Source organism: Chamaea fasciata, unplaced genomic scaffold, assembly GCF_029207755.1.
Source record: "Chamaea fasciata isolate MVZ Bird 193981 ecotype frontalis unplaced genomic scaffold, bChaFas1.0.hap1 SCAF_10, whole genome shotgun sequence".
Classification (NCBI taxonomy): Eukaryota; Metazoa; Chordata; class Aves; order Passeriformes; family Sylviidae; genus Chamaea; species Chamaea fasciata.
This window is the reverse complement of record NW_027094095.1, coordinates 17103500-17127551: the sequence shown is the minus strand read 5'-3', so window position 1 is coordinate 17127551 and position 24052 is coordinate 17103500. Positions and strand designations below refer to the sequence as shown.

The 24052-nt window shown below is 39.7% G+C and overlaps 1 protein-coding gene across 2 annotated transcripts; it reads left to right on the top strand.

Annotated features, from left to right (window-relative positions):
• The first annotated feature begins 1306 nt into the window (after window positions 1-1306).
• On the top strand, window positions 1307-23584 carry LRRC8B (leucine rich repeat containing 8 VRAC subunit B). Of its 2 annotated transcripts, XR_010722456.1 has the most exons (6): window positions 1307-1399; window positions 13736-13790; window positions 14592-14691; window positions 15360-17518; window positions 18503-21865; window positions 23168-23584. XR_010722456.1 is itself a non-coding variant. In XM_066192508.1 (5 exons), exons 4-5 carry the CDS (start codon window positions 15386-15388, stop codon window positions 18773-18775), a joined length of 2406 nt encoding a protein of 801 aa, XP_066048605.1. In that variant the 5' UTR covers window positions 1307-1399; window positions 13736-13790; window positions 14592-14691; window positions 15360-15385; the 3' UTR covers window positions 18776-23584. The 2 variants fall into 2 exon arrangements, 1 of the variants encoding a protein (XP_066048605.1); XM_066192508.1 differs by having other exon boundaries at window positions 18503-23584.
• Window positions 23585-24052: the final 468 nt, after the last annotated feature.

Sequence of the window (24052 nt, the reverse complement as noted above, 5' to 3'; positions counted from 1 at the left end):
GTATATTTCAATGTCTCTAAATTGAAACTAACACCACTAGATAAATGTGTACTGAATACATATTTGAAAACTGAATACAATTTGAAAATTGTTAACTTTTGCGAAATTTAAAGTCTTTGTCATTTAAAATGAAGGTGGTTTTGTACAGCTGCAGAGAAAAGGATTTTTGTGTTTCATGGAGGAAGAGCAATATTTTGAAAGGAGCCCTTTTCCTAAGAAATTGATAACTGGATACAGAATAAACATTACCATAGCAGAGCCCGTGTAAGAAGTGTAATTATACTGTAAATAGAGCTTAGACTAGGTCCTTGCAATGGTGTTACTAATAACGAAAATATGTCAGGACAATTACTTGAATAGAGTGAGCTGTTTGCACGACTAAGAGGAGGGAAGCAGAGCCCATTTGTCCCAGTTTTTGTAGAAATCTAGGTAGGAATCAAAATTTTCCTTCCGGCTTTCATGCCTTTGCCCAGCAGAACCGGCCTCTTCAGACATCTGGAGAAGGGAGCTGCACTACCCACTGGGGAAAGAGGAGGTGAAGTAGGAAAGTCAAACGAATCGTGACTTTTTAAAAACGTTGTTTTTGTGAACTTCATAATGTCGGTATCAGGTTTTCGGTGGAACTAAGAGCCACAGAAGAGTCTGGCGGCACAGACTTTTGACTGTTCCTGTCCGAACGGGTGGCGGGCGCTGGGTGTCCCTGGCCCCGGCAGGGGACCCCGGTGCTGCAGGACATTGGCAGCGGCGGTGCGGCGGCGGGAGCTCATCCCGAGCGCACCCGCGCGGTACCGCTGCCCCGCGTCCCCAGCATCCGCACCCCGCTCCTTCCGCTCGCCCCCGGCGGGCTCGGGGCTGCTCCGGCATCCGCACTCCGTCACAGCCGAAGCCTCCGGTGGGATTAAATTGCATTTCGCGAGTGCCACCGTCTCTATTTTTATTTGCTAACGGCCGGCGACAATGGCTTTACTCGCTTCCTCCACCTCTTCCAACGGCTCGGGTTATTTAAACGCCGGCACAGACGGGGGTGGGAGGGGTTGCCGCCTGGGGGCCGGCGCGGCGGCGCCGCCGCACCGGGAGGTACGGGCTCGGCCGCGGTGCCAGGGGCTCCCCGCACCGCCGGGAGGAGCGGCCGGGCGGCTCCGCAGGTGAGCGGCGGGGCCGGGCCGGGCACGGGCGCGGCGCTTTTGTCCGCCGCAGCTCCCCCGCCCCCGGCCCGTCGGCGGCGCCGCGGGCCGCGCCCATTGGCCGCGCGGGCGGTCACGTGACGGCACCGGGGCCCGCCCCAGACGCGCCGGTTGCAGCCGGTGCCTCGCGCTGCGCCGCCGGCTGCCGCGCGGACGGAGCGCGCGGACCCAGCGCCGCGGCGCGGGCGGGCCGGGCCGGGGGGCGGCGGCGGCAGGTAAGGGAGGGGCGGCTGCCGCTGACAGGTGCCCCGCGGCCCCGGCCTGCGAGGGAGGCACCGGCGGAAGGAGGGGGAGCGGCACGGAGCGGGGCTTTCCGAGGGCAGCTCTCGCAGTCCCCGCTTTTCCCGTGGTCGTCCCTCCGCCAACGGAGCGGGAGGGCGCTGCCGTCTCGCGGGGTGCCCGGCGCCCCTCGTCGGGCGGCCCGGTGAGCCTGCGCGGCGGCCGCTCCTTCCCTCGGCGGCGGGGCCGCTCACCTGCCGCGGCCCCGCGGGCCGGCCCAGGCAGAGGGGGACCGGGCGCGGGGCGCCGAGCGGGTCTGTGGCCGCCCCGGGGCCAGCGGGCGGAGCTCGGCGAAAACCGCTCCGTGGTTTGCGTAACCGATATCCGCGCGTGTCCTCGAGTGACCCGGGCGCTACAGGTCGCCTGGGGCCGCCTTCCTCCGGCCGGGCAACAGCCGCCACCCTTCGGCCCCCGGCGGGCGGGCGGCACCTGCCCTCGAGCAAGTGGCGGGCGGGAGCCGAGTGCCAACCTCCCCGCCAGGGAGAAAAGAGTTCGCTCGGTGTTGAGGCCTGACAGCTCTGCGTGTCGAACAAGAACCGTCCTATCTATCGTTGTCTTCCTTTCTGCTGCCGGGCCGATGCGTTTCTCGCCCCAGCTAGTCAGGGATCTTGTGGCAGGCTCTCTTTGCGCCCTGGCTGAGTTGTGCAAGTGGCGTCAGGCTGACTTTGTGCCCGGCTGCTCAGGGGTGGAACTGGGGCAGCTTCCTGGCTTTGGGTCAGAATTTGGCCGTAGTGAATGCTGCGGTTGACCAGTTATGTACGAGTGATTAAAGTGGACTTCCCTAACCCTTTATTTTATATTAAGAATGTTATTAATTATGCTGGTAAGGTAAACTGTGTTGGACTTAGTCCCTAGTGTGGTCATTTAAAACTATACCTGTGAGATAGTCCTAGAAAAAGCTAGAACCTATGTGGTTTCTTATGGCTTCAAGTATTCATGCTATATTTTTGCTGACACCCAACTTGCTTTGTCTGTTTGCTGAAAGGATAAGGTAAGACATCAATTATTTTAGGTGTTTTGGAATTTTTTCTTAAGTACTTTCTTTCCTAGCAGGAAGGGCAACAGATTAGGCCTTACCGATCTGTCTTGTTGAACTTAAACTTTCAAGAGAGCAGTGAAGGAAAGCCCATGAAGTTTAAGTAGTAAAATCTTACAGTAGTTGTAGAATTTATTGAACATTGTCCATCTGTATTGTACGTGTTTTCTTCTGTATCCATGTAGCTCAGATGACAGTGTGGGGAATAGAAGAGGTAACTTTTGTTACTGTGGCCCTGAGCAGCGCAAAGGACATTAAATTAAATAGGAATGATTATAGCAGAGAACCAGTAGTTAATATATGATACAGGAGGATTTTTAAAGGTTTTTCTTGAGTGTTTAAAGCATTCTGTTGTAGCCAGGTAACAACTGTTTATCAGGGAGTTTTATATTAGCATATATTATTACATTCTACTGAATTTTACATTCACATAATGCAATTGTCTTATAACTTCAGTCAGATTCATATAACTTGTAGAAATTGTACAATATTAACTTGCTAGTTTCCTTACACTTTTGAGAGAAGGGAGTTGCTGGTCCAGCTTGTATTTGTTTCCTCTTTCAGGAAAACATGATTTTTATAAGAAGAAAATTGCCTTTTGTTTATTGGAAGTTACCAATACAGCTGTTATTTGAAGTTAATGAAAACATGTTGAATAATTCTTAGAGGGGGACCAACAGTGCTAAAGAAACATCCATCAGAATTTCAGCATTATAAAATGAACCTTGTAGAGCAGCATGTCGCTGTCAAATAAATATTTTTCTAAGGGGTCTCTGAAGGGGAATGGAGGGGAATCTTGTCTTGCTTTAGCTGCTGCTGTGCCTACTCTGCCTGATGCGCTACAGGTAGCAAAAGAGACTGTGGCTCTAATAATACTACTTCAGCTTACTATACCTACTGCTAAAGCCATAAAGCTTTACTCAGCTAGGATTAGAAATGGATGTTTCATGTGACTAAGGGGATAAGGTGTGGTTTATATGGGTCTTTGTGCTGCCTATCTAAACGTTTCATGCCGCTTTCTGTGTTCTAAGCGCTAACCTGTGGGCTGTATTTATCCTTAGGCATCCTTATAACAGCTGTTCAGCTGTTGTCTTGTAAATAGTGTTCTTCTGCCAGTTGCTTTTGCAGTTACTCTTTTTAAAGATAAACCAGCAGTCTGGGCTGTGGTTATGAAGCTGTTTGGTTCAGATGTCACAGGGAGCCATGTAGACGGTTGGGAAATGTAAGTGGAATTAATATTCTAATATTTACATGTGCTGGCTTCAATGTTTAAGTGGTAGAGGTTATATAATTCCAGTTAGAGTTTTACCAGACTTGGTGAGTGAGCTTCAGTTTATTGTACTTATGTTTGGGTTTGAGGATGATTTTCCCCAAGAGTTGTTAGTCTGCTACAAATTAGTTCTGGATTTAATTTTTAGCTGGTTGAAATCAAATTGTGATTCACTATTGAACTAAAGGGTCATAATACTTATGAATAGTTTCCCCAGCTATTTGAATTAAACTTACTGATATTAAGAGGCTGTGCTTTGTAGTGGTGTAGTACCTTGGCAGGAAGGCAGATGATGCAGCTCTCAGTAAAGCTGTTACAAATGCAGTTCAAGGTACAGTGCTGACATACTCTCTTCTGATGTACACCCAAGAGGACTCTAGGGTCTTTCCACAACCAGAAGCAAATTGTGGAGAAGCTGTAATGGACTATTTTCAATTTAATTCTCATCGGTGTTGCTCTGTTTCATAATAATGTATTTGCACACACTGAAATAAATTATGTGACTGCATTTCCATCATAAGGGCTCAGCCTCCAAGTACGTTTGGATGCTGTAAACTGGAATGCAATGTCTTGTACTGAAACTGAGAATTTAATTGACTGTGAGACACTAAAGGGATTCGAAATGCTGGTAAGGGGTCCAGTGATACCAATAAGAACATGGTAGTAACACAATCTGGTTGCTACTAATTATGAGTAGAATTTAGACATTGTTACACACACTTTGTTTCTTTGTAAGATAGTAGTTTGAATTGTGATTTTAGTTAGCAAAGTTTCGGGTTTGTGGCGCAACAGCTAAAAAATCATGGTCATGTAGTTTACTCAGGCTTAATTAAAGTGACATTGATTTTTAGAGCTCTTATTTCAAACCTCAGAAAATGTAACCCCTTATTTCCCAGACATTATTGCATTAGTTTTCTGGGGGAAATATCAGTATTCTGGGAGTAGTTCAGGTTGTGAAATATTTATTTAGATACTTTCTGGTAGCTAAATAAATCATCTACATCCAAATATGAGGCTTTGCTGAGCTGAAATTTAAGAATAGGACATTGTGATTTTAGTGCTAAAGTATTAGTCCTTTGAACTAATTTTTCCGTCTGAATGAAAGCAAACTCTTGGCGTGCATTTATTTTGTAATCCAAAATATTTGAAGAAGGGAGGGAATTTGAACATTTTAAACTAAAAACTGTTTGTTTCTAATCTGTGTTTAAATTATTCACAAGATAAACTTTAATTTCCAACCTGTGCCAGTGCAAGTGTGAAATTGATTGTTGCTTTTCCAGTGTCTTTTCCAAGTAAACACTTTTTATTGAACATTAACATTGTTTAAATACTAATTTTGCATTGACACTGACTACAAAGTTGGGAAAATTATTGCTTAATTGAAGTGAGATGGCATATGTCAATACTCAAGTGCTTTACCGAACAGGAGTTAAAAGCAGTGTCTGCTTTGCTTCAAATTCTTATTTACTTTCTTATAAATATGGGGCTAGACGTTTTTTACTTCAAAGTTCTTAATTGATTCAGGTGATGATAAAACCTTGACTCTTTTTTTTGTAGTTCTTAGACCTGGCTTCCTACCAAAGTGTGTTTCTGATAATGCTGCTGTCTGAAGAGCCTTACCAGCTGTTGGGTCTCTTCAGACAGCCTACTCAAAGGAAATTTTGCGCAGTTGGAGACTTGCACGGCACACTTGGGTTTGATGGAAGTACAATGCGTGAACAAAGGTCCTAAACTAACTTTGTGTTTGTTTGGGAAACAAAGCAGGATTACTGTGGATTTACGCTAGAATTCAAGTCTGATCACTTGTTTGTGGTTCTGAAACTTAGCATTGTTCTCGGAGATGCTTCTGATAGGCACAACATTGCTTTCAGCTCTCCTGGTCACATGCATGTGTGCAGCTCTGAGCTGGACAGTTGTGTTTAGGCATGCAGTTTGTACATGCACAACCGCACAGTGTGTGCAGTGTGAAATTTGTCTTTCAGTCTGTTCATTTTATTAAAAGAAGAGAAGATGGAGCTGGTGTCTTTTCCTATTAGTAAATACATAATGCGGAGTAATGTGAATAGGAAGATACTTGAGAGATTGAGGGGGTTGTGCAGCCAGATTGCACACTGCTGGAGGATTGGTAAAACCTGTTCAATTTCCATTTCAAGCAGGCTTCTATTTGACTCCAGTCTCAAGTTTTTCCTTTTCTTACTTTGGGGTGGGGATATTCTTTAAAAAGATAATAAGATGGGTTTCAGGAGAGCTGGCATACAAAAAGAGTCCCTGAATTTGCATCAGATACCAATTGGAAATTTTTCCGTTCTCATTATTCTATTTTAACTGTTTAGATCAAACATCTAGAATCAAGTGTTTCAGTTTTTCAGGCTGGCATTCGTGAGTAACTGTCTTTCCTGCTAAACAGGATGAAAACCTGCTGCGTCTAAAAGGAGATATGAGCCACTACTGAAAATCCAAATCAGCTTTCTGATGTCAGAACTAATAGAGTGAAATCAGATGTGTTTCTGCATTGCTGCCCTGATAATTATATTTTCCTAGATGCAATTAAGTTCTTGTCTGTGGAAATAATAATATTCCCTTCTAGAAAGTTCTGCATTAATCTTACACAGCATCAGGAAAACTTAACACTAATAGACTATTTTTACCATTCTTAAATCTTGTAGCTATATTTGTACATGGTAATAATTATCTTACAGAGACAGAATACATTTGGTATCTTTTTTTTGTGACCTCAGTTGCTGTTTCCGTTCTCAACATCTGCTATCCTGAGAGAGTGCTGCTTGGTCTTAGCAGTCTATAAAGGTTGAAAAAACTTTAGTATCTTTTTTTTTTGTCCAAATGTTGAATTTTTAAGTTATGGTCCTAGATAACCGTTTATATTTTAGAAACATCAGAATTATTCTAGGTAGGATGGGGACTGTAAATACAAATTAATATTTCTGAGATCGGACAAAGGTGATAACTGTCTGACCACTATTAGGAAAAGGAATACCATGTATTTCCAGCTCTCACAACCAAACAGAAGCTTAGTACAATCCAAAACAGCTAAATACCTAGTAAGAAATTATTAGTGTATAGTATTCCTCATTTAAGTAATTTTTAGAGAATAGCAGAAACATTACCATGATTTTACAGTTGGGAAGTTTGAGTTGGAAAGAAATAAAATTACTAGCATGAAGCAATTCAGCTGTTAGAAGTAAATATTAACTAGGTTAGGTATGGGTATTGTATGGGAAAACAATGTCTGAGCTAGGAAATTCATGTAGAATGGAGGTTCTGAATAATGATAACCACTGTATTTCAGTATTCTGCTCTCTGCAGAAGTGATATGAAAAATGTTGGCAACTTCTATCTTTGTCTAAATGCAGTGTGGTTGAATTCCTTTATGTAGAAGTAGCAAATCAGAATATGAAGGTGCTTTTGTTAATACCTGAGTACATACGGTATTACATTACCATGTAACAAATGATGTTAATAGCCTAGTTATAGCAACATGATATCTTGTCAATGACAAAGTTGACCCAAAGGCTTAATTGATTTCTTAAGCAGGATCTGTAGTCAGTGTACTTTATTCTGCTGTGACAGCAGCACTCCTGAGCACTCAGAGCTGGTTCAGGTTTGTGGACATATTCCTAAGTTCTTCCTTCTGAAAATATTCTCTTATTTCAGACTGGTTTCCAGTAAAGTTACTGAAGTTGTCTTGGCTGTTTCAAATGTCTTTGGCCATTTATGATTTTATTGAGGACACTGAAAAGTGAAAAAGATGGATAAGCAATTCCTTGCCTTTTCCCAAGGAAAGAGGGTCTCTTGTTATATAATTCTTACTGTTTTATGCTGCTGGGTTCTTTGTACTGTTGCTGCTCTTGAAGACTGAAGATAATAAGCTATACTATAAATAAAGAACTTCCTTGTAAAGAAATCTAATAGTATTTAAGTTATGAATATTCTCTAGTGTTCCCTTTGCTTTGCTTTCTGATGTCCTGAGCATGGCAGCACAATGAATTGACATCATATCTCTCTGACTGAGAGAAACTAAAGGGATAAAAATTAATTTTCTATTGTAATACTTATCTTGGTATGCAAAATAAAATAGATCCCATTGATAGTCGTTGAGAATGCTGGAGGGATACTGCTGATACCATTGTCCTATGGTTATATAGTCGTATTTCCCAGCATGAGAAAGACCCAAAAACAGGGTTACAAGAATAAAAAGGTATAACAAGCAAGCTTGAAAAATCTTATTTCATGCACTTGGAAGGTGTCTGACTGTGTTAGTACTGGGATAAAGGACTTGATGTACTGTTGTGTAAGATGGTTTCTGGATGAGCTACCAAAGGTGCAGTTAAAAGATCTAGGCTGGAACTGATGAGGTTGCTTTTGGTGTCATCTTGCTTGTTTAGGAAAGAACAGGTGAAGAACCAGGGAGACTTTTCATATTTAATGTTCCAAACTTGCTCCAAGATTTCTTTGGAACTTGGAAGTAAGGACTGTAGTATCTTTAGAACTGAATTACTGACTTTAAAACCTAATTGGGAGATGGGGGAACAACAAAGGAGGCCTGTTGTTCTAGATATTATTTGGGAGTGTAATCTGTGCCAGTTCCCTGGTATCTTCCTTGACACATTTGGGCTGGAATGCTTGACAGCATGGCATGCCTGCAGTCATCTCTGGAGAGAGTTGTCTCTTGTGGTTTAAATTAGCATTAGCTGAGCACTGGTGGACTATGTGCTTCTATCCTAAGAAGGCTGATACATTTCCAATACAATTCTCTCCCCTTCTCTCCAACCCCCCCTGTATTCTTGTTCTTCTTTCTCTTATGCTAGAGAGGCCCTTCCTTTAGTCTGCTTTCTTAAGTCACCATTCCTTTGAGCATTGTTAGTCTTGCAGTTCTGATTCTGATTTTGTTGCCTCCTTCTAATTGAGATGATAAGGTTCTTTAGACATCCAGATTAGGTTTGTATGGGGATGGTGCCTCTTTTTCTGCAAGTATTTTCTTGGCTATTAGTGAAGGACAGCCTTTGCTGCTCCGAGAGCTACATCATTGCTGGCATATTCCTCCAATAATTTAATTTTCATAGTGGAATATGTGAAATATACAGCTGCTTGAAAAAATATAAATTAATAGAGCAAATAAGAGTGCTAGAGTTTCTAATGAATACTAATAAAATAAGCTATTAATTAAATATAGGAACGAAACAAGGTAAGTATTTATTGTATGAGCAATGCAAAGGACTCTCTTCTGAACAGATGCTTACATTGATATTTATTGTAGTCAGTATTTTAGAGGCTGATATGTCTCAAGTTTTAAGTTATAACCTTAATTTGTATATTTTTAAAATACATATCTGAGTACTGAGACAGTAAAGCTGTGCAAAACATTGCTTACTAGAGATGCTCAGATTTGATTTGGAGTCCAGATTCTGCTTGGTCCATTAGAAAGCACCATGGCTACAAATGAAGTGGTAGGTTCTGGACAAGTAGACAGCTTGTTCTCAAAGAGATCAGTCATGTTGATGCAATTACATGAAAACAAAGCTGGTCTACCTGTCATTTTACTGTATTTTTTTACCCTTAGACGTCTTGTCTATTTAACTCTGTAACGTACTTGTTCAGAAACTTAAGTTTGTACCTACTTCCAAATTTTTCTGTGTTTTATTTTGTAGGGTTTTTGTTTAAACTGTTTGTCTCACCTATCTCTTTGGTTTTCAACTTGGGTTTAAACGGAATCCTTTTCTCACTAGTACAGGCCTTTCTAGGAATAGGTTGTGACCTATTTCAGCTAGAACACAATCCTTAATTTGAGGAGAGGGTTGGAGAAAGTGCTTTTACTAGTTAAAATATTTATATCCGAATGTGAATTTGTATTTGAAATTGCTCTATGGGCTAGACTAGAATGAAATAAAAAGCACACTTAACATAACTTTTAAATGCAAATCTTATAATGCAACTTCATTTCAGAGTTTAGTCTTCACAATAGTTGCCTTGTTTTTACCCTCCCACCTACTATTGAGGGTTAAGCTCAAGTAACTTCATGCATTTGGGCAGACCTAACTGGTGTGATCCATTATCGATTGTGGCCCACAGGTATGTCATTTTAGGCAACTGGAATGTTTGAATGTGGTCCCTCTCCCCAGTGAGTGTTTGAACAGTGACAAATTTTACAAGCAAAGTTTACCTCTTGACTGGCCTTCCTTGAATAGGAAAAAGGCTCAATATCAGCGATATTTAATGAGGATCTGGCTCAAGGAAGACAATGGTCCCTTTTGGGGGCTACAGGCACAGGAAGGAAATGCATAATGTAACGTATCTAATCCTGCACAGTCAGGTTTCAAGAATAAGTCTTATGCTTGTAAAGCAAATCGAATTGGAGTAAAGCATATTTTCAATTTAGATTAGACTGCAACTCTATAAAGACTATATAAAGTATTTTTCTTGCATTATGTGTACCAGAGAGAGAAAGAAGGGTGAAACTGCCTTTGTTTTATTTTTTCCACCTAAGGCCTTTTGTATTGAACCTGAGAATGTTCAAGCTTTTAGGTAGTTGAGGAAGCTGAGATATACTTGCCATGTTCTACTCTTGTTTTTCGCAGCTTCATGATGTGAGGTAGTAGTTGCTGGATTTCTTAAAGATTTTTTTATCAACTTATGGGCTGTGCAATTAACTCTGAAGCAGTAGCAGAGAAGGGAAAATCTTGTAAAGTACAAATGTTAGTGTAGCCTAACTCACTAAATTTTAAACTATGTTTACAATTTTTTTTTCCCCAGAAATTACTTGGCTCTGTAGACTCATGTAAGCCTTCCTCAGAGAGCAAGGACTTGATTCTTAAGCAGTATAAAACTTTGCTATTACTGTTCTGCACCTTACATTCAGCTGTCTTGAGAGCAGGAGTGTTTAAGAAAGGCAAGGTACACGTGGTTGAGATTGTCTGTAGTTGTACTTTCTGAGTATTTGGAAGGACTTATTTGAGAGGTTGATATAGCAAACTTGAAATAATGTTAATGTAGTGTTGAAGATCCAGTGCTTGAGCAATATGCTGTTTATTGTAGAGTGTGGGAATGTCTTTGGATTTGTTTTAAATACAAAAGGATAATCACTTACACATGTTTGTCACCTGTGATCTTCTTCAGAAGGAGCTGGAAAGAAGATTTCTTTAATCTTGTTTGTGTTGTCCAGCATTCAATGGAATACAGATTCAAAACCACAGTCCCTATCAAAGAGGTCCTACAACTGAATCTGTGTATGCCCACAGGTGACCAAAGTCATTCTGAATTCTGATTCTGAAAGAATCACCGCTTGAAAAAGGGAGAGGCACTCATGGCACCAGAACTCTTGCAGTACCTCGCTGTTTGTTATTCACGGAATACTTGAGAAAGGAAGCAGTAATATGCCAATAAAAGGAGAAGTTTTTGCCAGGAAAGATCTGTTTTGGGTGGTGAGTGTGTGTATGGGTAAAGTTTGCTTATTTTTGTTTCTTTGAGAATTTTCATGAGGATTTATTTGTGAGGTTCAGGCTGTGCATGTGAAACCATAAGCGGGTACTGGGAATCTCATAGGAGAGTTTCAAAACTGCCTAGGAGCAAAACCAATGTGTTTAGTTTATTATCAAACTTATTTTTCCATCCAGAATTTGAGAAGAAAAAGTGATATATTTAAACTAGCTAGAAGCTAAGTTGGTGCTGTAGTTCCGGAATGACTTTTGATAGAAAATTGATAACAGATACGTTACTTAGTATGTCAGCATCTCCTTATCTAGGCCGAGAAGCAACTGCAAGAGTCTCAAGAGACTGCCTGAAAACTTGGTGGGTGTGTTTCTTTGAGGGGGAAGAAAAAAAGCAAGACAGGGGCCTGGGAATACCTGTTAAATAGTTGTATGAATCTATTTTTATTAAATTGGTATGTCAGAAACACCAGCTGAATACCCTTTAGGGAGGACAAGCAAGGTAATTGCCTTGCTCCAAAGACATCCCTTACTAAATGTGCCTAAAGTTCTGTGGGCAATGACCAAATGACAGAGTAATGCAATGCCAAGTACCCTTTTGGCAGCTGGGGGTGGTGGTGGTGGTGGGTGTCTGATAGTTAGAGATACTACTTTTCAAAATGAGAGCCTTTTATTCACCTTCTGGATATGTTTCCGTGTTCTGATTTAATAAGTCCTAAACTAAAAATTACCTTGATATTAGTGATCTTTATTGTTCTGGCCTGTGTCTCTGTATTGGTCTGGAGTGACTCTCCTGAAGTCATCATTTTGCCTGGGGCTAAGCTTCACTCTCTTTTCTTCGAAGAAAAATTGCCAATTGAGTTAGGCCACTTTGAAGAGCTTTTATGGCTTTGATATGGGTTGAAAGCTGCTGGAGATGAGGTTTATCAAATCCATTACAGTTCAGCATTATTCCATTTGATTAGTCCCTCTTGGCATACAGCTAGGATTTGAAAGAAAAATGTCTTCAGCAAAATTATTATCAATAATTCATGTGTTTATGTTTTAGTTGTATACACTGCCTACGGGAAGCTTTATTTCATAAACATAGACTTGTAATGGATACACATTCTTCATTGGAATGGCTACTTCAAAAAGTAGCCATTCACCAGACCAGATTTCAAGTATTTATATACTTAATATTGTTACATTTGCTTTCTGCTAGAAAGTGTTGTAAAACCACAGCAAGAATGTAGTCTTTGTTCTGGAATCTCTGATGGGCACTAACAGCTTTCATATGCAAAGCAGAGAGGTGACAAAGCACTTCACAGAAACAGACCTCACAATGTTTCGTGGGTCAGATTCACCTTGAGTTCTCAATCTGTACAAAAACAAAACCCTTTTTTTTTTTTTTAGCATTATGTCATTGGTTGAAAAAGGTGTATTGAGTGATGCATACTCTCAAGTATACCAATATCATTTTCACAGAATTGGCTTAAGTTTCATTTTCTGTTCTCCTTTTTGTAAATTTTAGGGAAACTAATTTATCAAAGAGTGTTAACTGTTTTATTGTACTCTGAATTTTGTCCTTTTTACTGAACAGGTATGCCTCATTCCCCAAGAATGCTCCAGTAAGCATTTAGTTATATGATTCATCTTAAAATGTTAGTATCTCCCCAAGTCCCTGATGAGGTTTCCACATTTGTCAGGAGAAGAATTTCTCCCATCCTTATGTTCATTAAACCTTTCACGCGCTGTTAAACTCTCAGCCAATTTAGTGATAATTTTGACTTTTCAAGTGTTTTTCTTTATTAAAAAATTGCTATTTTTACCTTTTGATCGTACTTTGTTGCATCATTCAATACATTAATCTCTTAGTGTGTTCTTCAGAACTTTAACAGAGGTCCCAAGTCTTTCATTTTTATAACAAAGTTCAAGAAGAATAGACTGGTTTTAATTTGAGTTTGGAAATGAAAAAAAAAATTTTTCTTATTTTCTTCTGTTCACATTGAAATCAGGCATGTTTGGCTTGAGTCAAGATGTGATCCAGGTATTCTTTGCAGAATGAAAGCCTTAAATTGAATGGATTTAGTATCTCTTCCTGCTTTTATACCAACGAATTTGTATTCAAACCATAAGAGTTATATCAAAAGGACTCATTTTAAAGGCATTTGAGATGTGCTTTTGGAAGTTGGAGTAATTGAAGAAATTGCTGTTTTTCAGCTGTGTGGAGCATCTCAGCTGCAGAACTTGTAATGTTACATATATGCAAAACCAGTTGAGCTTAAATGGCTTTTAGTGCTTAGAAAGGGGACAATGAGAGAAGCCATTACTTTATCTCTACTCTAGGAAAAGCAACTTTCAGATAGTGAGCAGGTAAATAATTTGAAGGGGGTGGCATCCTGTAGATCCTTAGATCTTTTACTCATAGATGTTGGCTCTTTGAAATGCTGTTGTGGAAGGAGTAATGAGCTGCTGTTCTAATACTCAGAGTTTTTGGAGTCCAAAGTTCTCACAATCTTATGACAGTTCATTTTCCTTACAGGAGTGTATTGTAAGCATCCAGTCCTTCTTCAGCTGCTTTCCCTTGGGTGGGCCTGGTAAGTTTTTGTATTCTATTATAAATAGCATTGTCATTGCAAGAAGGGTTAATTTATTTCTGGTCATTCTTTCCACTTGAACGTGGAATAAGAATCAGGTTCGGCTATTGTTTGAGTTTTTTATAACAGTTTGTCAGCTCTGTTTAAAATTGAAATGTACAGTTCCAATATATTATAAACAAGAGCCAGCGTGTACCCAGGTGGCCAAGAAGGCCAGTGGCATCCTGGTCTGTATCAGAAACAGTGTGGCCAGGGGGACCAGGGCAGTTCCCTGTGCTCAGCACAGTGAGGTCCCACCTCGAGTGCTGTGTCCAGTTCTGGGTCCCTCGCTACAAGAAAGACATTGAGGGGCTGGAGTGAGCCCAGAGAAGGACAGTGGAGCTGGGGAAGGCTCTGGAGCACAGGTTCTGTGAAGAGCAACTGAGGGAGCTAGGGGGGCCCAGCCTGTAGAAAAGGAGGATCAGAGGGGAACTTACCAGTCTCTACAACTGCCTGAAAGGAGAGTGTAGCCAAGTGGGGGTCAGTGTCCCAAGCAACGAAAAAATAATTCGTCCTTGTTGAAATAGGACTTAGCTATAGGCAGTTTCCCTGCATGTTGGGGATTTTGGTGTTGATGTGACTGCAAAACTTTGCATGTTGCATGACCACACAGGAGTACATACTGTTCCATTTCATGTAGCTGTAGCAATGCAGAGCTCAATGGAGGCATAATGAGGCAGCAACTCTAATGAAAGCTGAAATCTTTACTCTTTATTTAGGTTAAGCCATTAAATAAGTATATTCAATGTTTTCTCCATACAGAATGAAGACAAATGTAAAGATGGCATGTCCAAGGAATTTTAAAAGATGTAGACCTCCTGACTGAGCAGGGCTGTGTTTTTTATTCTCTTTAATTAGTAAAGTAAGTATGAATCAAACCTATGCTTCTGGGAGTTAAATGTATCATTTTATATAACAGTATTGAACAATATTAAGTTGTGCCACCTTAATTTTAATTCTGCCAATACACGTAATTCTCTTGATGGGAGAAGATGGGGAATTATGTATTAGAATATATAATACGCAAGGGCTTTTGGGGAATTTGTGTATTTTTAACTGGGTAGAATTATTTAATCTGGTAGAAAGTTCTAAATTACAAGAGCCATCATGTTAATGTACCACTCTGATTTTGGAATACTTCATAAATAAGAATTCACTTATGTAAGCTTATGATGGTAGTGAAGGGCTGCTGATAATACATCAGCCACCACTTTAACTTACACCTGCTTGTTGCTTCTACTGGAGCAGTACCCAAATGTTTGGTTAAAATACACCTTTTCTCATGCTGGTTTCACTCTTAAGTTTTTGCACTTCCAAGTACCTTTCCTTAAAATAAATCCATGAGATGATGGCTGGGGTCAAGTCCCAGAAGTTCTTGGATCCTTTTGCTATGTTCTGGAGTCCAGGCCACACGTTACACATATTTAAAACTGTGAAAACAGTAATAAACTTCAAGTATTTAATGGCGAGATAAAATTGTTTTTAACAATTCTCTAAGAATGTCTTTGTTTTTCTTTTTTCTTCTACCAGCTGCTGTTCTCTCACAGGTGAAAGTCATGATCACGCTAACAGAACTCAAATGCTTAGCAGATGCCCAGTCATCCTACCACATACTAAAACCATGGTGGGATGTCTTCTGGTATTACCTCACCATGATAATGCTGCTAGTTGCTGTACTTGCTGGGGCTCTCCAGCTTACCCAAACCAGAGTATTGTGTTGTCTTCCTTGCAAGCTAGAATTTGACAATCATTGTGCTGTGCCTTGGGATTTAGTTAGAGCCAACCTTAACATGTCAGCTAGCTCGGCAGCACCAATAATCGTCCCGCTTAAAATCCAGAATTATCTCCATCGGCAGCAGTATTCCTACATTGATGCCGTCTGTTATGAGCGACAGCTTCACTGGTTTGCCAAGTTTTTTCCATACCTAGTGCTTTTGCATACCTTTATTTTTGCAGCTTGCAGTAATTTCTGGCTTTACTATCCTAGTACAAGTTCCAGGCTCGAGCATTTTGTAGCCGTTCTTCAGAAGTGTTTTGACTCTCCGTGGACGACGCGTGCCCTCTCAGAAACAGTTGCTGAGCAGTCTGCGAGGAAGCTGCCGATAGCTAAATCAAAAACAGCGATTTCATCACCTCAGAGTTCAGGAGACATAGGGGCCAGCAGACAGTCCCTGCCATATTCACAACATGGCTTGGAAACAACTGGAAGAGAAAATTCAAGTGTTCTTGACAAGAAAGAAGGGGAGCAAGCTAAAGCTATATTTGAAAAAGTGAAGAAATTCAGAGTACACGCCGAAGAAAAGGATGTCGTATACACAGTGTATATGAAACAGATTATAGTGAAAGTCTTTGTAGTTGTCATAATAGTAATTTATGTCCCCTACTATTTATCATTTATTACACTTGAAATTGATTGTGTAGTTAATGTTCAGGCCTTTACAGGCTACAAAAGGTACCAGTGTGTTTATTCGCTAGCAGAAATTTTTAAAGTTTTGGCTTCATTTTATGTTGTTTTAGTGATCTTCTATGGATTAACTTGTACTTACAGTTTGTGGTGGATGTTAAGAAGTTCACTTAAGCAATACTCTTTTGAGAAATTGAGAGAGAAAAGTAATTACACTGATATACCTGATGTGAAGAATGACTTTGCATTTATTCTTCACTTGGCAGACCAGTATGATCCTCTTTATTCCCAACGATTCTCAATATTCCTGTCTGATTTGAGTGAAAATGAACTGAAACAGATAAATCTTAACAATGAATGGTCAGTGGAAAAACTGAAAAATAAACTAGTAAGAAACTCCCAAGACAAGACTGAACTTCACCTTTTCATGTTAAATGGTCTTCCAGACAGTGTCTTTGAACTGACAGAAATAGAAGTCCTAAGCCTGGAACTTATTCCTGAAGCCAAACTTCCTTCAGCTGTGACCCAGCTTGTCAATCTCAAAGAGCTCAATGTTTATCATTCATCACTAACGATGGATTATCCAGCAGTCAGCTTTTTAGAAGAAAACCTGAAAACCTTGCGTTTGAAGTCTAGCGAGATGGGAAGAATTCCATTTTGGGTCTTTCATCTAAAAAACCTACAAGAATTATGCTTAACAGGATATTTCATGCTAGATCATCACAACTCCATATACAATGATGGCTTTCAGGGGCTAAAAAATCTGAGATCAGTTCACTTAAAAAACAACCTTTCCCGTATACCTCAAGTGATTACAGATCTTCTGCCTTCTTTACAGCACTTGTCTATCAACAATGAGGGAAATAAACTGATAGTGCTAAATAACCTGAAGAAGCTGGTAAACCTGAGAACCTTGGAACTAATCTGCTGTGATTTAGAGCGCATTCCCCATTCCATTTTTACCCTAAACAACTTGCATGAAATTGACTTAAAAGAAAATAATCTCAGAACAGTGGAAGAAATAATTAGTTTTCAGCATCTTAAGAATCTTTCTTGCTTAAAATTGTGGCACAACAGTATTTCATATGTCCCAGTGCAGATTGGTGCATTATCAAACCTGGAACAGTTGTATCTAAATTATAATAATATTAAGAATGTTCCATTGCAGCTATTTCTTTGTAGAAAGTTACACTATTTAGATCTTAGCTATAATAAGCTAACCTCCATCCCTGAAGAAATCGGATATCTGAGCAATCTGCAGTACTTGGCTTTGACAAAAAACCACGTAAGTAGGACTTTGAATTACTACTCAAAAACAAATATAGACTTAAATGGCAACTTAAGTTGCCATTTCTTCTGGAAAAGCCTCTAGCTTTTGTGGTGTTCATGATTAATGTAAATCCAGAAAAAAGGGGTGGTGCTTGTTTAATTACTAAAGCTTTGGTATCAGCAAAGCTCACATAATACTGAATAAGTACTATCCTGGTTTGTGGTGGCTTAAGGGCTTTGATCCAGAGATGGTATAGGTTAGCATGGCTGCAGAAACATGTCTTCCCTTTCCCTGTAGTTGTCAATCCTATGTAGTATTTTAATGGAAGTGAACAGTGTTTAATGTTTACCTTAAAACATCAAACTGAAAGCCTAAGTGGATGAACAGCTGAGGTGCGGCTCAGGTGTATGACTGGGAGGAGGGAAATAATTATGGTTGGTAACCTCACAATCAGTGCTAAACTGTCTGCCTTGTTAGTGTGGGGCTGAGGGTTGTGACTTCTTTTGAGGTTTATAATTGTTTTCATTGGTGAAGCTGGTTTTGGATGATACATGTCAATAGAGTGGGCCAGGACAACTGTACTGCACAGATAACTGCTTGTGCAGGTTTCACAACACAGGAGCTGCTAATGTCTCTCCACAGTCTTGTTCTTATGCTTGCTCTTCATTAGGTGATCCTTAGGAATAGCAGGCTCTTCCTCTCCCCGCCACCTGCCCACGTCTGCACGCAGTTCTGTGTGCACGCACGGGTGTGCTCCCCCTTCCAGGCTTGGCTTGTGCCAGGAGCTAAGCAGCTTTGTAAGAAAACAGGGATAATAAAACCATGCTCTCAAGCACTTGATCACATAATGACAGAAGAATTATAGTCTTCCTTTTCCTTTCATAAACTAAGAGGGGTTTTTACCTAAAATAAAAAGGGGAAGTGTCAAAACATGCAGCTGCACATAGGCTAACAACTTCTAACGTACTTTATTTTTGTTCTTCTCTTTCCTTTTTCTAGATTGAAATACTGCCTGATGGATTATTTCAGTGCAAAAAGCTGCAATGTCTTCTTCTAGGAAATAACAGTCTGATGAATTTGTCCCCTTTTGTGGGTCAGCTACTGAATCTTGTTCAGTTAGAGCTCATTGGAAACTATCTGGAATCACTTCCTGCTGAACTGGAAGAATGTCAGCTCTTAAAGCGAAATAATCTAATTGTAGAAGAAAGGTTGTTAAAAACACTTCCACCTCGTGTAAGAGAGCGTTTGCAGGCATGCTCAGATAAGTCCTGAGTTTGAAATTAAACTCTGCATCGTTGCATTCTACAAGTCTTGCTTAATATCTCTCTAAAGATCTGTATAGGTAGAGAGGAGTGAAGGAGAGAGAGCAATTTACAAATCAGTCTTAAACTTTAATGCATTGAACTGAGTTGATCGTATTGGAAAAGAAAAAATTATTCATATTCAAACAAAAGATGCAGCCTTTTACAGGTAAACATGTATGAATTTTAGAACATGAATTGTTGGTTAGGTTCTACTGATTGAAATAATTCAGCTAAATGTTTATGATGGTATGGAAAAAGAAGAGATGATTGCCTGGCTATAGTGAGAGTGTATATACTTTTTTCCGATGAGAATTTTTTCTCTTGATAGTGATGATTTAAAATAGTTTTATCTCCTGCCATATGCAGTCTAAGAACTGTCTGGAATTAGTTTCTAAATATGAACTCTTCTCTAACTTAGGATATATTAAATTAAGAGTTAAAACTCTTTGAGCAGTGTAATTGCATGGGGTATACTGAAAGTAATTTTTCAACATAACTTAATTTTTAAAAGCTTTTGAGAAGTACTAAGCATTAATTCTATAATTGTGGAAGATGCCATTTGAATCTTGCTATTAAAGACCTAGAACTGGTTTTCAGCATTTTGTCTTAAAAATAGTAAATACAAAATTAATTGAGGAATCAGAAGAATCTGAAGTAACTGTTTTGCGCATGTCCTAGAGAACCAATCTTACATTACTGATCTTCAGAAATAATGATGGCAAACAGAACACAGTATAGTTGCAAAGTTGTCTTCTGTATGTTGTGAGCATCCCAGGTGTTAGTGTAGTGTATGTTGCCGATTAGTATTTTTATAACTTCTCATTACTGACGGCCTCAGTGCAGCTTCTCTACACCCACTTAGTGGGGAGAGGATGAAGGAGGTTTGAGGTTTTTATTAGATAGGGACAGAAAGACACAGATAAAACTAAATAATCACACAACTTATAAACATTTGGGAAGAAATGACAGGAAGCATTATAAGCTTTGCCTCTTCTAGGGATATAATAATTTCATAAATCATAGTGGTGGGATAAACTCTTATGCCATCCTTAATACTTGCAAAACTGGATGGAAATAAAATGTTTCCTGACTTCATTCTTCTGCTGTGCGCTGTTTTATTATATTTGAAGTCTTAATTCTCATGATGTTTATCATGTTCACTAAAAACATAAGTTATGCCCCTGGGGAAAGAAGAGGTTAGCATACTTTTCAAAAACACATTTTAAAACTTTAACATAATACAGTTTTCAAAAACCAATCTCAGTTTTGGGTTAAACAAATGAAGTAAACTGTGCCCTTAATGACTTTGTGTTCAACGAGTGTGCTAACAAACTGCATTCCAGTTTGTAATAACAAATCATCACAGATAAAACTAGTTTTAGTACTAGACTACTTTTAGTCATCTCTTGCTCCCATTCCACTGCCGGTTTTGTGGAGTGTAAAGTTTATTTTGAATGAAAATGCCCAAACAAGTCTGATCAACGTGAAAGTAGATGTCTTTGCAGGAGCAGTGCGAGAGGTGCATGTTTATCCACTGTACTGATGGCATTCCAAATATCTTTGCAGTTGGAGCACTTTTCTTCTCAGGGAACCAAAATGTGGTAAAACTATTGCTTTCTATGTAGTTCTAGAAATGTTTAGTTTAAACTGGTTGGTTGTGGTTTTGTGCAGACCAGTGCTGCTGGAACAGTGTTTCATAATGTCCATATGTAACTCTTCCAAACTCTGTTAACTAACTTTGAGTTGTATAACAGTCCCATAGGAATTGACATGGTTCATCAACAGAGCTAGTTGTGGTACATGTGATTAAACCACAACACATTGATTTACACTCCTTTGGCAAGACTAGTTTTAATAATTGCAATAGGCCTGTCTGGACCTCATAACTTAACATTAAAGAACACTTTATGCCAGTATTTGACACTTAAGGCTTGCAGTCTAATAGTTTATATCAGATTAAATGAGCATTTTCTTTAAAGCTTTTTTCTAAATTAGGAAGACGTGTTGAAAAAGTTAAATCAGCAAGTAATTGACTTGGCCAATAGCTTCAGCCTTTTAGGAACGCATCAGTCCTTTTCCATAATCAACCTGATTATTTCCATAATCAAACTGATGAAGGTGAAAAATGATCTCTTAAATGTTCATTTTACACTAGTTCTGTCAGGAGTGAAGTAGCATAACTAACTTGGAGAAAGGTACTTCATTTCTAAAATGGTAGAGGATTTGAGGAATCACTCAAATGCATAATTAATAGTAATATTGTTTTATAGGCTAAATAGGTTGCATTTTTTGCAGACTTTAATTTGTTCACTCTGCACCCCCTCAGGAGGGTTGGATTATTTTAGCTGCCTGTTTGGGTGTTTAGAAAACATCCAGACAAAAGTTGGAAAGTGTAAAGGCTGTGATATCTAGCCTTGTTTTCAAACCACAGCGTGCCTTTACTATCCCTTTTGTACCATGAAACCTAATCCAAGTGCTTAGAATTGAGGATGGAAACAAATGTAACTCTGAATTCCTTGAATTCACTTCAGCCATTATCTTATTATTCACTATGTCTTCAAAATGAGGGAATTTTCAGGGAATCAATTTATGAATCCACTGTCAGAGTTTGTACAATAATATTGTTGGCATCTAGTCTTTGTATAAATAATTATTTCCAATCAAAAAAGGCTTTTCAACTTGTTTGTGTTGTATTGTGTTTAAGAACTTTGTATTGTGACCTTCCGTATAATGAACGTTTTGTTTAAAGATTAAATTTTTATTTGCATTACAATTCTATGAACTGTTCTTTATTTTTCATAAGAGAAGTTGCATTTAATGCAAAAATCAGAAGTTTGCTTCCAGCTGTCGGTATATGTGTGGTAGCAGATCTATCTTCTACAGGGAAGCGTGAAGATAATGAACAGTAGTGGGAAATGAACACGATGGTCTATGTCAGAACAGTTTTCATATTCTGGATTAGGAGGGACGTTCTTGTGTTGATTTAGAACAGAGCTTCCGTCTTCATTGTTGCTACAGAACCTTTTCCAAGTCTCCCTCTTTAATTTTTGTGAGCTGGGTAAGTATCAAATGCAGACTAGAATTGTACTGGGAGAAGCAGGTTAGCAATGATTCTCTCCCCAGCTTGGCTCGTGTGGCTAAACTGCCATAAATAATGCTGCTCATAGTAAATCATGAATGTATTTCAAGTATTGCATGTGATGTTGGCTCAAACATCTCACTTTTCTTGAAATGCAAGATGATACCTGATGGCTTTTTTTGCAGGCCTGGGTTTGTCTCCATGTTCTTAAACTTAAAATAAGGGAAAAATCTCAGACGTGCAAGTAGTGTTACACATTCAAGTGCTAGCTTTTTATTTTTCAAAATAAGAACTTTCCTAGTAAGTTCTACAGAGCTGTGGCCCTTTCTTCTTGGACATAAAATGAAATAAATAATAAAAAATGATGCTGCTTACCTGTTTTGAGGAGGTAGCATTAGTAAAATAAAGCAGGCGATGATTTTTACAACTGTTTCTTCATGCTCCTACAGATTTGTGTATTGCTTTCATGGCAACTTATTGTCATTCTAATAGCTTAATTTTTTTAAACATACTTCTTTGGTCATGTGGCTTTTTCATCTTCAAGAACGTAATCTGAAGTTCATTCTGTAACCATTTCTAATAAGTAACTCTTTCTCTCTCCCCTTTCTGCCTCAATAAATGCCAGGATTATTGAAAACAATATGGGAGCAAATATATGGCTGCAAGTTCTGAAATCAGGAGGCAGTTCACATCATCCTGTGGATTGTTTCTAGGAAGGATTTTGCAGAACTCTGACTATTTCTGGAGATCAGGAATTAATCAAGCTCTCACACTTTATTTGGCCTTGTTGGGTGGGCAAGTCCATCAAATGTGCAAGTGTAGTAGTGCATTTCCCAAAGGGATTGCAGAGACTGCAGCGTGGCTCCAGCATGACAGCGAGTAATGTAGGCTGTGGCAAGGGAGGGGGAATAGTAGTTGACAGGAAGAAGTAAGCAGTGATACTATGGTCCTATACGCTTGCAGGGTACAGCAATGTTTCAGGAATTCTTGTGTCTGGAGAAGTCTCCATCCTGGCATTACACGAAGAGTTTTTCCCAGTGCTCCATTGCTAGGACATGTAGGTAATGCAGGGGGCAGTAGCAACCCACTCTGGGGCCAGACTGGCATCTGAAAGGGTTCAGGCATTATCTCAGTCTAGTGTGTTTATTAAAGGGACCATTACATCTTTGTCTTGTTGCTTCTTTATGTTACTCCATTGACGTGAATATCCATTCCCTCTTTGTTTGACTTCTAATAACCTATAATGTGTTATTTTGTACAAATGTGCACTTTGCTTTGTAGGAGCCAGCTGAAAGATTTTTGCGTCGTATGGATATACAAGTCATATGCATTTAACACTTGGAGATGTGGAGAAGAGAGGATGAAAATGAGTCTACCTGCAGAGAGAGGGGAGAGGAATAATTGCTCCAGGTAGCAGGAGAGATCTGAGAGATTGTTATTACTACTTAGCCCAGCAAGGCTCTTGGGAAGTGTTTCTTGGGAAGTATAACTTGCTCGTAGGCAGTTCTGGCAGCATGGTGCTTAACACAGGGAGGCACCAGTCTGTAGTGCTCATGGGCCTGCTCTTAAACACGTACATTTATTGCTTGCTATTGCTTTCTTCCTCTTATAAAAATGCTATTTCTGTATTTACTGCTACTGTTTATAAGTGTTACTTACAATAAACTGAATAAAAGTGATTTCTTTTCCCCTCTCTCATACTTGCATATCTGTCTATTGCAGAATGAATACTTTTTTCAAAAGCAAGTATTTGAAAAGTGTGGAGAGATGAAAACTGTAACAGGAGGTATGTAGAAAATCCAGTCAGTGCAATCGCCCTGGCAATGCAACCTGAAAATCTCTCAAGTCAGGGTTCAGGCTTCTAGTATATCGATAGCAAGAGGAAAAAGGAACGTAGCTCATTACTTTTCATTGCAAACATAGCTAACCTGCAAGTAAATAGTGAATTGATCAATCATTTGAAATTCGCCTTGCTCAGCAGCAAAAATGCATAAAACGGTAATGAAACAGTTGAGTGGGGTTTCTTAGTGAAGGTGTTCATTATAGCTGAAGGTGTTCACCATCATTGGGGAGGTCCCTCTGGCCTCTGTGCTTTGGCCCTCTGGTCTAACCATTGTTTTGGCTTTTGCTGGACCTTATGCTGAGCTGATTCTATGCAAAAGCCTG

What these genes read in the sequence shown, in the direction of transcription:
- LRRC8B (XM_066192508.1), top strand. Translation starts at nt 15,386, where the DNA reads ATGATCACGCTAACAGAACTCAAATGCTTAGCAGATGCCCAGTCATCC. An exon ending in TGGCTTTGACAAAAAACCAC is followed by an intron (nt 17,519 to 18,502) that starts GTAAGTAGGACT and finishes TCCTTTTTCTAG; the next exon opens with ATTGAAATACTGCCTGATGG.